Source organism: Panthera tigris, chromosome C1, assembly GCF_018350195.1.
Source record: "Panthera tigris isolate Pti1 chromosome C1, P.tigris_Pti1_mat1.1, whole genome shotgun sequence".
NCBI lineage: Eukaryota > Metazoa > Chordata > Mammalia > Carnivora > Felidae > Panthera > Panthera tigris.
This window is the reverse complement of record NC_056667.1, coordinates 20,724,393-20,739,079: the sequence shown is the minus strand read 5'-3', so window position 1 is coordinate 20,739,079 and position 14,687 is coordinate 20,724,393. Positions and strand designations below refer to the sequence as shown.

The following is a 14,687-nucleotide window of genomic DNA, read 5'->3' as shown; positions in this document are numbered from 1 at the left end:
AAAGTTTTTAAAATGTTTATTTGTATTAAGGAGTGCAAGAGTACAAAGAAACTTAGGCATTTGGGCCCTTGTTTCCCTACTATTCACATTAGTTTGGTAAAAGGAGATTAACATTAAAGGGAGTGGAAGAAATGAATATAAATATATCCAGGGTAGCCCAATCCTCTAATTCACTAAAGGATGAACTGAAATTGGCCCAAAACACATTTATGTGTGAGTCTACAGAAATTACATTCCCTTTAACTTCTCTAGACCTGTGTGGAAAAGGGAAGTGGACAACATTTATATTACAAGACAGCAATCTTTTATTGAAACATTTTTTTTTTTTTTTGTCTAAAACTACGCATGGAGATTAATCTCTTGTTCATAAATTAGGGTAAATCTAACATCACTATTCCAAACCAGTATTATTTACAAAAATGAACCTTTTCTGTATCACCAGGTTCATGGAAATAAATTTTAAACCAACTTCAGTCTAGCCTTTAAAAATCTTCCTGCCATCAAACGGCCAGCAACCCTCATGGGTAAGGGGCAGCCTTTTGACAGCAACATTCATCATTCGCCAGGAATGTAGAACCACAAGTGAACAACAACAAAAAGTTTAAATCATTCCAAACAATTCCTATTTGCTTTCCAAAAGCATGCTTTGTCTAATTCTCCCTTTCTATACAGACATGGGGAGAGGGACCCCAGAGAGCATAGTAACGTTAATTAAATTAACCTCTTATAAAAGTGAACAAGATGGTTTAGTGTGTGTACAGATGAACTGCTACGGATGACATTAGGAAACAATAAAGTAAACTTTAAGCCCCAGTAACAGGAACCCCAATAAGTGGCCAGCTCACATAGACACTTTTAATCTGGATCAAATGTGCAGTGTTTCACTTTCCAGTTAAATACACTGTCATAATCTTTCAAAAGCAGAAAGAGAATAGGCTTCTTGGGAATTCAAATTAAAATGTTAAATAATAAAAAGTACTGGCTTATAATATAGTTTCTGACAGACTCCGCTGCACTGGGTGTCAGAAAGAAATTCTATCTCAGTTGCTAGTAAAAAGGTGAATCTAGTATACACACAAAATGACAATATTACAAGACTGTAGTGTCACCTGTCAAAACAAGAACATCTAGAATGGAATTTTCAGTAAACACTTGGGATGAAGGGTGATCAGAACACAAGAGAAAGCAAAATCCACATAAATTAATTCTGAATTTGAGAAATCAATAAAATGTATACGTAAATTGATAAATACTGTCTCCATAGGTCACTAATTCCAAGGACTAGTTAGTAGTTATTTTCTAACTAAATTATTACAGGACATTCTGGTGTATGCTCTCTTCTTGTGATCAGTTTGTTCTGGCAAGACTCCATGAAGCACGTGCCCTTGAAAACAGCTCAGCAGAAGGCGGCTCTGAGGCAATCACTTCATTTATAAATTTGCCAGATAATAAGTACCAAGATTACAATAATCACTGACAGGACAAGCACCAGGATACAGATCTTCTTGCGAGATTTTTTCTGAGGAGAAAAATATGTAAGGAGACACTCGTGAAACAAGTAAAATTCTTCTTATCTAAGACTCCAAGATGTTTCATAAATCTGCCTCCTTGTAATTCAAAACGAATTCTATCCATGCATGAATACGGAGAGAGGCATGCCCCAAATCTCGACAGTTATCAGCAGCAGGAGGCAACAGTACGAGTTCTAATTCCTAATACATTTTTGCAAAGGGATTGTTTATACCTCTGCTGCTAGGCATTAGTTGTAATAAAATAAGTTACTTGTGCATGTGTATTTTAATAAACGTTTTATGCCTGTTATAAAATTTTATGTTTGTTGTAAAAAATACAGACAAGCAGAAAGAAAATAATCACCTACGGATAAAACTGCTGACATTTTGATTCTATTTCCTTATGATCTTTTTTATCGATGCATATCGTTATTTGACAGAATTGGGATCATACTGTATGATGTTTTTCTCACTTAACATTTTAGCATAAAAATTTAATTCCCACACAATATAATATTGAGTGGATGTGTGTAATTTACTTCATAATTCCTTTACTGTTTGACACTAAAGTTGCCATCACTCAGTTTTTAAAAGGAAACACTATTATTAAATACAGATTTCTTTAAGAACATTTCTGGGTAAAATATAACTAACCCAGGAACATGGAAAATGGCTGAAATGCTGTCTATTTCTAAAAAGCGATATAGCACCAAACAGAGGAAATGAACAGTAGCTCCTTCAGCGTGTTTGAGACAAAGATCCAGATAGATGTCACAAATCCGGAGTTTCAGCTAATATGTAAAAGAGAATCACTTCATACAGAGTACAACAATTAACTTCTACTTATTCATAGAAAAAGAACCCCCAAATGATAAACCCCTAATGATTCACAAATAGCAGCTGGAATTGATTTTATGCCCATCCTCTGTAGCAACAGTCAACATAAAGTATCTGCAAAGTCCTACTTTGTACCTATTACTATACTAATCGAAACAAATTTTAGCTGCTCATAATATAAAATAAGCCCTATGCCAGATTTAGGTATCATGCTACCTTATGGGGTTAGCCTCGTAGCAGTGAAGCTCCTGTGTAAGTTTATTCAAGGTTTGATGTCTTTTTGTAGATTTCTCTGTGGAGGAAATACTAAAAACGGAACTGGGACAGCAATTATGACCACTTGCCTCCAGCTCAAACCTAACAGGCAAAAGGCTGCAGCTGTTCTGAACGTGTCAATGAGCCGTGATGGCCCATAAATCTGCAGCACAGTGACTTTCTTTGGTACCTGCTTTTACCTGATAGTAGGCAGCTCGCTGTAACTGATCAGTGGCTCTTTCTACATGTACCTCTGAGCTTTCCACATTGGCTTCTATGCTGTCTGCAAAGAAAAAGAAGGGCAGTGGATGTTTTTACCACACTCGATGTTTCAAGATGGCAAATTAAACACACTCCTGATATTGTGGGTTCTGGTTTGACCACCATCTATCCAGCTATCCAGCCATGAAATCAAAAGTTACTAACTGGGTAAGAGAATAGCTCTATTCTTTGGAAATAAATAGTGAACTCTTTTTGTGGTAAAGGGTTATGAAGTATGCAACTGACCCACAAATGCTTCAGAAAAAATCGTGTATACACATATATATTTAGAGAGAAAGACTTAGAGCAAATATAAAGCAAATGGGGTAGAACGTTAATAAGAGGTAAATCCGGGTAAAGGTTACAAAAGAGTTCCTGTAGTATTTTTATTTTTGCAACTTTTCTAAACTTGAAATTATTTCCAAATAAAAAAGCTTAAAAAAAGAGTTACTAATCCCAAAATTGTGCAAGTTTCTGGAGATAAAAGCTGGGAAGCCAACAGCTATTTTCCTAAACAGCCAAAGACTTAAAAAAAGAGGCTATGGAGGGGCGTCTGGGTGGCTCAGTCGGTTGAGCGTCCGGCTTTGGCTCAGGTCATGATCTCACGGTTTGTGAGTTCGAGCCCCGAGTTGGGCTCTGTGCTGACAGCTCAGAGCCTGGAGCCTGTTTCGGATTCTGTGTCTCCTTCTCTCTCTGCTCCTCTCCTGATCACATTCTGTCTCTCTCTCGCTCAAAAATAAATAAACATTAAAAAATAAATAAATAAATAAAAATAAAAAGAGGCTATGGCAAGTTGAGCTGAGTACTCACGGGGGTCTCACTTTTGCATCTACATTTGACACTATAAGAGAAGGGCTAAGAAAATGAATTTAATAATTTTAATTTTTATTTATTAAAAAATTTTTTTTAAACATTTATTCATTTTTGAGAGACAGAGACAGAGTGCGAGCAGGGGAGGGGCAGAGAAAGAGAGGGAGACACAGAATCTGAAGCAGGCTCCAGGCTCTGAGCTGTCAGCACAGAGCCCAATGCGGAGCTCAAACTCGTGAACCATGAGATCATGACCTGAGCTGAAGTCGGATGCCCAACCGACTGAGCCACCCAGGTGCCCCAAATTTAATAATTTTAAAATGGCATTCCTAAATTCCTAAGACACATCTTACTGACTTCCTCATACACAAATACTACTATTAACTCACCTTATGGTAAAGGAATCAATGATACATACCAATTAGATCACCCTGATCATGGATCATCATGGCCAAATCTTTAAATATCTGATTGACATCCAAAATGTCAGCCTAAGGAACACAAAAAATAATTAATATTAGGCAACATGTTAGACAATTCAGTTCCTCTACTTAGCTAAAATTTTGGCTATAAACATAACACGTGTTTCTAAGGCTCATAAATCATGCTTTCTCCACAAACTGAAAATGAAAATAATGTTAATTAACATTTACTAAATGCCTACTATGTGCCAAGAACTATACCTGGTAGATAATTCAGCACAGACTCTTAGAGTCTGAATGTCAGCTAGAGAGGACCCACAGTCTTGCTGTGTGAAGTTAATCCTCCACAGTCTTGTACCATCTTGGGCCAGCCTCTCTAAAATGTGGATAATGACGGTACCCATCTCATACTAAAGCACAGAAGTACTAAATAAATTGATATAAAGTTCTCAGAACTGTGTGATAAGCATTTCATAAGTGTTAGCTATTATTAATCTTTACTTACTTGGTACCCATGACAACAAAATGAAACATATATTATCCCCATTGTACAGAAAACTGGGGCTCAGAGAGGTTTATGACTTGTCCCGAGGTCTCAAAGATAGCTAGTGGCAGAGCTGAGAATGAAAAGTTCATGATATTTTTATTATGTTACTATGCCTCTATGATATTTACATTAACTATTCAGTAACTGTATGAAGTCAAGTATCTCTGAGGATAATAAGGCTCAGAGAGGTTATATAACTGGTCACAAAGCTGGTCAGTGAGGAAACTAAGCGTTGGGGCCAGAATATCTCTACAGCCTACGCTCTTTTTTTTTTTTTCCTTATAAGTAGGCTCCGGGGAGCCCAGCACGGAGCCTATCACGAGGCTCGAACTCATGACTCTGAGATCAAGACCTAAGCTGAGATCAAGAGTCGGACGCCTACCTGACTGAGCCATCCAGGTGCCCCAAGTCCAGGCTCTTTCGATTGCAATATACTGCTTCTCGGAATGGCACAATAAAAAACAATGCCTTGAAAGCCATGACTTCCTAATCATAGCTTAGCAAGACTAGTTCTTACCAGCACCTCAAAACCTCAATTACTTGCTAAGAGTCTACTGTAGTTGGCACAGTCTGCTAGTTGCTGTAGATACAGAAAGACTGACTAGCTACTGGGGTGGGATGGAAGGGGGTGGGATCAGTACTTTTCTTTATAAGTCATTATATAGGAAGTGATTAGTAAATAGTACAGTAAGGAGTGTAGAGAAAGGCTTGCAGAAGAAGTAGGACTTGAGTTGTACCTTAAAGCAAAAGAGAAGCCATATAAACAAAAAGTTAACAGAGTTAAAGAGCAAAGAGCCCAGTTTGGTTACAACACAGGTATGCAATTGTGATTTATAATAAGAAGTATATATTTAGTCTTCATCCTGTTCCTGGAGCAGAGCTGTTAAAACCCTTGAAATTTCCTGAGTGATAAGAGAGATAAAATTATCTCTCGTTATTCATAAGAAACCCCTTTCAACCACACCTGAGCTTATGTTAAGAACAAGGCTTTTGGGGGCGCCTGGGTGGCTCAGTCGTTTAGGCGGCCGACTTCGGCTCAGGTCATGATCTCGCGGTCCGTGAGTTCGAGCCCCTCATTGGGCTCTGTGCTGACAACTCAGAGCCTGGAGCCTGCTTCGGATTCTGTGTCTCCCTCTCTCTCTCTGACTCTCCTCGTTCATGCTCTGTCTCTGTCTGTCTCAAAAATAAATAAACGTTAAAAAAAAAAAAAAATTAAAAAAAAAAAAAGAACAAGGCTTTTGGAAAGCCCCTCAGAATGGGGGCTGGTTGCCAGGGGAACCAATCTTCTCATCAGAGGGGCTGGAGGTTGACTCAACCACCAATAGCCAATGATTTAATCAACCATGCCTACATAACGAAGCCTCCACAAAAATACTAAACGGCAGGACTGAGAACACTGCTGGGTTGGTGAGCACAGAGGTCCTGGGAGAGTGGTGCACGTGGAGATGGCATGGAAGCTCCACACCCATTCCCCTGTGTATCTCTTCATCTGGCTGCTCCTGAGCTGTAACCTTTTATGATAAAGCAGTAACCTACTGTTTTCCTAAGCTCTAAGCTGCTCTAGCAAATTAATCAAAGCCAAGGCCATGAGAACTTCCAATTGACAGCCTGTCAGAAGCACAGGTAACAACCTAGACTTACAACTGGCTTCCCAAGCTGTGGAGAGGATGCAGTCTTGTGGGATTGAGCCCTTAACCTGTGGGATCTGATGCTAACTCCAGGTAGATAGTGTCAGAATTGGGTTAAATTGTAAAACACCCAGCTGGTGTTACAGAATTGCTTCATGTGGATGAAGCCCACGTTTGGTGGCCAGAAATGTTAGAAGTGCAGTGTGAGAGTCGAGGAGACACAACACTGTGTTGTTTCTCCATTAGAATAGGGTTTGTGGGGCACCTGGTGGTTCAGCCCATTAAGTGTCCAACTTCGGCTCAGGTCACAATCTCACGGTTTGAGGGTTTGAGTCCTGCATTGGGCTCAGCGCTGATGGTGCAGAGCCTGCTTGGGATTCTCTCTCTCCCCCTCTCTCTCTGCCCCTCCCCCACTTGTGTGCATGCGTGTGTGTGTGTGCGCGCGCGCGCGCATGCGTGCACGCTCTCTCTCAAAATAAATAAATAAACTTAAAAAAAGAAAAAAGAATAGGGTTTGTACAGTAGATGTAGGAAATGACTGGAGAGGAAAATCCAGCCCCAGTTAAGGCATCTGGACGTAATGTTGCTGAATCTGTCAAGTGCCCACTATGCTCCTGACATCCACCACCTTACACTGCTTTCCTTAGCTGCATGTCTCACTCGACTCTCTGCTAGAACAGTATTTCTAATGTCAGAGAACCAAGTTGATGATTAGTTGCAGTAGGTGAAAAAGAGAAAAAATAAGACATCTTTGAAGACAATAAAATCATCACAGTTGAGGATGAATTGTTCCATCTCAACACAGACACTTAAAAAAAAATTAAAAAAGAAAATAAAAAAGTGAAAAATAGGGGCGCCTGGGTGGCGCAGTCGGTTGAGCGTCCGACTTCAGCCAGGTCACGATCTCGCGGTCCATGAGTTCGAGCCCCGCGTCAGGCTCTGGGCTGATGGCTCGGAGCCTGGAGCCTGTTTCCCATTCTGTGTCTCCCTCTCTCTCTGCCCCTCCCCCGTTCATGCTCTGTCTCTCTCTGTCCCAAAAATAAATTTAAAAAAACGTTGAAAAAAAAAAATTAAAAAAAAAAAAAAAAGTGAAAAATATTACAAATAAAAATTAGTAAAAATTATATACATGTGTGTGTGTGTGGCTCAGTCACTTAAGCTTCCAACTTCGGTTCAGGTCACAATCTCACCATTCATGAGTTCAAGCCCCATGTCAGGCTTTGTGCTGACAGCTCAGAGCCTGGAGCCTGCTTTGGATCCTGTGTTTTCCTCTCTCTCTGCCCCTCCCCCACTTATACTCTGTCTCTCTCTCAAAAATAAATAAATATTTAATATATATATATACACATATATTTTTATTTTAAATATATATATAAATATATATATTAAATATATATATTTTTTATTTTAAATATATATATTTAAATATATATTTTTTTAAAATATATTTATATATTTTTATATTTATATATATATTTATATTTATATATATTTATATATTTTAAATATATATATTTATTTTAAATAAATATATATTTTAAATATATATATATAATTTAAATATATATATATATATATATATATATATATATATATATATATGTATATATATATAAAACACAGGAGCGCCTGGTTGGGTGTCCAATTTTGGGTCAGGTCATGATCTCTCAGTTTGTGAGTTCGTGCCCCACATTGGGTTCTCTGCTGTCAGCCCAGAGTCTGCTTCGGATCCTCTTTTTCTCTCTCTCTCTGCCCTTTCCCTGCTCATGCTTTCTCTCTCAAAAATAAATAAACACTAAAAAAAAATAAACACAAACACCAATGGTCTCTAGGGCAGTGAGTCTCTACCCTGAATGTCCATTATAATCACCTGGTAGGTTTGTAAAAAAAAAAAAAAAAAAAAAAAAAAAAAAAAAAAAAAAATCCATGCCCAGGGCCTCTTGTGGCTATCTGCCCATTTTTAACATACAAAAAATAGGAATTTCACAAAATTGAAACTAATAGTTGGTGGGTAAGGGAGGACAGCTGAGCATTTGGAAAAAAAATCTCCAAGTGACACTAAGGTACAGTCAGAGTTCAGAGCCACTGCCACAGCTGAAGGTCATAGAGGCGCTCCAAGTTTCTCCTCTCTACAGCCCCCCTCTCCCCACTGCCCCCAGGGATGGCAGTCTTCTAGCTGTGTGGAGGAGAAAACTCCTTAAGTTTAAGAATATACTGGTCATGGGGTTGCTGTGGGTGGCTCAGTTGGTTGAGCATCCGACTTTGGCTCTGGTCATGATCTCCCAGTTTGTGAGTTCGAACCCCACACTGGTTCTCCCTTTCTCTCTGCCCTTTCCCCACTTGTGTGTGCTCATGCTCTCTCTCTCTCTCTCTCAAAAATAAATAAACATAAAAAAAAAAAAGAATATGCTGGTCACTACATAAGTTAAGGTTAACCTGAAAATCAGGTAAGAAAGGCCTCAAGACCTTTCTCTCAACCCCCACCTCAAAAACTGTTCCTGTTTCTCTGCACTGAACTATATCCACAACCTGGGACTGGACTTTGGGAGGCACAAAAATTAAGCAAACTTTTTGGTCTGCCTTTATTCTGAGGTACTCAGATTAAGCAAAGGGGCTCTCTCCATAGACTCCTACCTGATCTAGAAGTTGACATAGAGGTCTAGGGGCAAAGTATTAACGAGCAATAAAATATATGTTTGCCTTGCTCTGTTCTTCATGCCTTGCTCTGTCGTTCTCGTGGACACCATGTACGACATGGTAATTGAAGAAAGGATTTGAGTCTTTTTGGGCACCGTGGCCGGTACTGTCGTAAGAGTAGTTCAAATTCGCCATGATTACACTGAGATATAATATACAAATCACATAAGGACTCATTTCATGCTTTTTCATAATCACTGAGGGAAAATCCAGGTGGGTTAGAGTGCAGACACACGGAGTCAAACAAACATCACAACCTGGCTCTCACCTCCAGCTGCCGAATTGCTGTTTCTCTCTCTTTAATAAGTTCCAGATCCTGTTCAGTGATGGCCACCTCATCCTCCTGGCTCTGCATCTGGTTCCACTCCTCATGGCTGCAAGGAGACAAGCACATTAGTTGATTCCTCCTCTCTAAGGTGTACACGAGACGCCTACAACATCTCGACTACCAGCAGAGCCTATCCAAGGACACTACTAGGGCTCGAACGCCTCTGGTATCAATACAAAGTCCTTGAGGGCCATGTTCTTCCTATCTGGAGGCGAAGAGCTGATAACACCAAGAAAACAAAGTCTCAGCTCCCATGGGCAAAACAGAGATGAAGCAGGATTATAAGGGACGGGACTCCTTGCTGTTTTCCAGCTGGGGGTACACGTTCTGCAATCTTGCCAGGGCTTACTAGACAAGGAAAGCAGACAGAGACTTGAAGTCAATGAAGCATACTGGCCCATCCCCTCTCAAAGTGCAAGCTGTGTTGGTCTCCCGGGTACTAAATGTGTGGAGGAGAGCAGGCTAAGCGATCTGTCAGTGCTTTTCCAATTTGTCTAACAGAATCACATCCTCTGGTTTTCAGAAAATTCCTTGAGGTTATGCTTTGGGTTAAATGCCTCTCAAAAGAAAACTAAAATAAAAAGCTAGTGAAATGTTTTAACTCTTCTTTTCAGGTACCATATTTAGAAAAAAGGCACACTACATATTATGTTAGACATAAAACACTTTGGAAATTCAGTATTAAGCATTTTCCCAATGGCCGGCATAAATCAGACATCATCTCCACAGTATTTAAAGGGTTTCCTCCATGCGCTAGAGATACAAAACTGAATAAAATAGATCCCACCAGGCACACCTTTGAGGTGCTCACAGTGTAGTGGGGAGAGACAGATACGTACCTATGATAAAGCATTTTAAGTTCTGAATACCACAAATACATTTCTATGCAATTGGTTAATTCAGTTTGGAGAAGTGAAAAAAGAAGATGTCTTTCAGGTGCAAATTGTTTGCTTTTTTTCTTGTACTGCTCCTAAAAGAATGAGTTGCTTCCGTTTTAGAGATGGGTAAACAGAGACCCAAGAACTTTGAAAAACTTAAATCTGAATAAGAGGTAAAATCCTAATCTGTAGATTCATGTGTTAATACTTACTCCTAGGGAGCCAAGCTCTCTTCCCAACACAAAGACATCAGGGATTCCTTTGGCTTTTTTATTCACCTTGAAATTATTCCTTCCCTAATTCAAAGATCTTAGAAAAGCCCACGGTTTTGACTTTTTAACTTTATTTGGTGGATTATAAATTACTCACCCCACATCTCCCTTTATTTTTCCTTCTTTTCTGTATTGTTTTTTAAAATTAGAGGTAAGTAAAACGTACAGAATCCCATCTCAACCAGCCAGCAGGCTATATGGATAATTCCTTACCCATCAAATGAGACGAGCTGCTCCTCTCTTTGCCTCTCCTCCGCCTAGAAAGCAGATGGCATTATTGCTGCTGTTATCCAGAAATACGTCACAGACACACAAAACAATGCTTCCTTTCGCTACAGTATAAAGAAGCAACATTCCTTGGCTCCAACAGGATCTGTAAGATGACACAGGCCTCTGGCAATCTGTCTCGACTAGGAAATGGATGTGAAGTAGCTAAAAGCATATCTGGGCTCAGAACGGCACCCCTACTGAACAGGACAGAGAGAACATGGGTAGGAGAGAGGAGTAAACAGTAATCATGATAACCTATTTTACAATCTATGTGGAGGCAGAATAAGGGAAAGAGTTGAAAACTTGCAAGGAAACAAACTTTCACAACATGTGAAGATTTTTTTAAATGGACATTTATGGCATATCAGGCACTAAAGTGGCAGACTCAGTTCAAAAATCTGTCTAATGCATATATTAAAAACAAGAAAAGATTTTAAAAGAGCAATCTATTCCAATTAGAAAAATTGCCTTTTTATAATAGCAATAATTAAAAGAGCAAACAAAATGGGGAAAATTTCAAAATTCAACCCATCCAGAGGAACACTGTGAAGTTTTTTTGTTTTTTTTTTTTTTTAATTTTTGTTCTTTCCCCAGATCAAGAAAGAAACAAAAACATTGCTAGTGTCCTCAAGCCTACCTATGTGCCCTTCTCCAATTACAAACCCCCTCCCTTGCCCTTAAAGTAATACTACCCTGACTTTATGGTGATCACTTTCTTGTATTTTTAATACAGTGATATGTATCCGTATTTAATATCATTTTGCCTGATTTTGAACTTCACATGGAGTTACACTGTTTGTATTCTTTCATGCTTTGATTGGATCACAACCAGATTGTGCCAGATCCATTCCTGATGCTGAATGTAACTGTGGTTCATGCATTTCCTTACTTAGCTGTATATTATAGTATGTGAACACACCATAATGCATTTATCTGTTCTACAACAGATGGACATTCGGAGGTTTCCAATTTTTGACTGCTACAAAAAATGCTGCTGTGAACATTCTAATACATATATCCTGATATAAAAATTTACAGTTTTCTCTAGGATAGAACTGGTGTGTTCTGAAGTTACAGGCAAAGTGTTTTCCAGGGGTTGCTTCACTTCAGACTATAACTGGCCAGGTAGGAATGTTCCTGTTGTATCGTATCTATAACAACTACCCTCAGTGTTCACAGAACTTAAAATTTTTGCCCTACTTTTGGACATGAAATAGTACCTCATTGTGGTTTTAATTTGCAGTTTCATAACTACTGAAGAAGTTGAGTACCTCTCCATTTGACCATTATTTAAAATAATACTAAGATGTTATTTGCCATTTTCACTGTGTTGATGTTTATACTCATGAAACAAAAACAATGGTGGATAAAACTGCTGGCATTTTAATGCGAATGCAAGGCAGTGGCACCAAACTGCACTACTGTTATTGTATTCTTCATCACTATACACAAAAAAGCCAGTTCGTCCTTAATGAAGCCATTAAAATTATAAACTAAGTATATCTCAAGACCTCAATACAGGTCTTTAAAACATTCCGTATGAGACCTGAAGTACACACAAAGCACTTCTGTGCTGTACAGAAATCCAATGCTTGTCTCCAGGAAAAGCACATGTGTAATTGAGCTGCTGGCTGAACTAGCTACTTCCTTTTAGGGGACATCATTTTACATATTTAATATAATTTATATATAAAACTGTTACAAACTTTAAAAAATATGTAAACTTTTAATAAAATTTGTCTATATATATAATTACAAACTTCTGTATGTGTGATATATGTATAACAACCTATGGTTATTCACATGGGTATTTGGCAGATAAGTTCTTTTTTTCTTTTTTTATGTTTATTTACTTTTGAGACAGAGAGAGACAGAGCATGAGCGGGGAGGGTTAGAGAAAGGGAGACACAGAATCCGAAGCAGGCTCCAGGCTCCGAGCTGTCAGCACAGAGCCCGATGCGGGGCTTGAACTCCCAGACTGTGAGATCATGACCTGACCTGAAGTTGGATGCTGAACCAACTGAGCCATCCAGGCGCCCCTGGCAGATAAGTTCTTGAAGATAAACAATGTAAGCTTGTCACCTCAAGGACAACAACGGACAGTGTGTGTTGCCAGTGATAAAAAATCTAGCTTCCAGGGGCACCTGGGTGGCTCAGTCAGTTAAGCATCCAACTCTTGATCGCAGCTCAAGTCACGATCTCATAGTTTGTGAGTTCCAGCCCCTGATCGGGCTCTGAGCTGATAGCGCGGAGGAGCCTGCTTGGAATTCTTTCTCCCTCTCTCTGGCCCTACCCAACTTATGCTCGCTCGCTCTCTCTCTCTCTCAAAATAAATAATAAACTTAAAAAAAATCTAGCTTTCAAATAAAAAAACCAGAATGCTGGAAAATTTGTATCTACCACTTGTGAACTTAAGAGTTTCACAACTCTCTCAAAGTCTCTTAAAGATTTTTCTGATAAAACTGAAGATAACTATATTACCTTTTGATATTGTATACTGAAGTATATCAACATTTGGAAGACCTGCATAACTTGGGGAATCAATATCTTCCAAATGATAAATACATGATATAAAAATCATATGTGGATAAAAGATCCAATCAAAATACAAAACAGACCAACACATTTGGATGTACCAGAGTACATCCAAAAGCAGTTATTTTTAATGAAAATCTAATTTATATTTATGTTAATATGTAATGGGTTTATTATTTGTAAATGAATAAACATTTTTAAAACTTCACAGTTTTAATTTCTAGTATTTATCAGTAGATACCATTCATACAAATAAAAGCTCTCTGGCGTCCCTAATAATTTTAAGTGTAATATAGCGTCCTGAGATCAAAAAGTCTGAGAAACCACTGCTCTATTGGGTTGTATCTTTTTCATATTGATTCATGGGAATTCTTTCTATATTCTGGTTACTACTAATCCCTTGTCAGGTATACATATAGTAATATCTTCTCTCTGTTTGTGGTTTGTCTTTTCACATATTTACCACTTTCTTTGCTCTTCATTCCTTTCTGCTTTTCAGACTTTCCATCTGAGCTCACCGTCCTTCTCCCTAAAGTACATTTTTTAGAATGTTAAGTAAGGTGTGCTGAGAGTAAACTCACTTTTGACTGAAAATGTCTTTAATTAGCCCTCATTCTGGATATCTATTTTCACTGGGTTTAGAATCCTACGTAGGCAGTTATTGTCCTTTAGGACATTAAAGACAGTCCTTGACTGGCTTCCACTGTTGATATTGAGAAATCAACTGCCAATCCAACTACTGCATCTTTGAAGGTATTCTATAGTTTCCCTGGCTATTTTTACAATTTTCCTTTTTCTTCGGAGTTCTGAAGTTTCTCTCTGATGTATCTACATGTAAGTCTTTTATTTATTCGTTTTGAGATTTGCCTTTTTGAAACTGAAGATTAGTGCCTCTCATAAGTTCTAAAATATTACCAGCCATGATCTCTTCAAATATCACCTCTGTTCTAAGTTTGCTCCGCTCTTATTCTGAAACTCCAATTAAAACTAGGTTAGATCCTTCACTTCATTCTCCATTTCTCATAATCTTTCTTCCTATTTAACTTCTTAACCCCGTCCTACATGCTGATACATAATATCGTAAGATAGAAAATATCAGGGCACCTGGGTAACTCAATTGGTAGAGAGTCCAACTTCGGCTCAGGTCACGATCACAGTTCGTGAGTTCAAGCCCCGCATCTGTGCTGTGCTGACAGCTCAGAGCCTGGAGCCTGCTTCGGATTCTGTGTCTCCCTCCCTCTCTCCCACTGCCCTGCTCATACTCTGTCTCTCAAAATGTGAATAAATGTTAAAAAAAAATTTAAAAAAAAAGATAGAAAATATCTTCTATTTTCTAGTTAAATCATCAATCAAGTTTTTAGTTTCCATATTTTTCAATTCTAGAAAATATTCTGACTCTTTTCCAAAGTTTTGTATAGTTTCCTGCTTCCTGTAGA

The 14,687-nt window shown here is 38.5% G+C and overlaps 1 protein-coding gene across 1 annotated transcript in view; it reads right to left on the bottom strand.

The window, feature by feature from the left end:
• STX12 (syntaxin 12) overlaps positions 1-14,687 on the bottom strand; it is a 42,262-nt gene continuing 27,575 nt past the window's right edge. The window contains exons 5-9 of the mRNA XM_007097931.3: positions 10,660-10,703; positions 9,237-9,342; positions 4,093-4,165; positions 2,804-2,886; positions 1-1,519 (exon numbers count right to left, since the gene is read on the bottom strand). Coding sequence (XP_007097993.1) covers positions 1,427-1,519; positions 2,804-2,886; positions 4,093-4,165; positions 9,237-9,342; positions 10,660-10,703 — 399 coding nt within the window. The 3' untranslated portion in view covers positions 1-1,426. The remainder of the gene's footprint in view (positions 1,520-2,803; positions 2,887-4,092; positions 4,166-9,236; positions 9,343-10,659; positions 10,704-14,687) is intronic.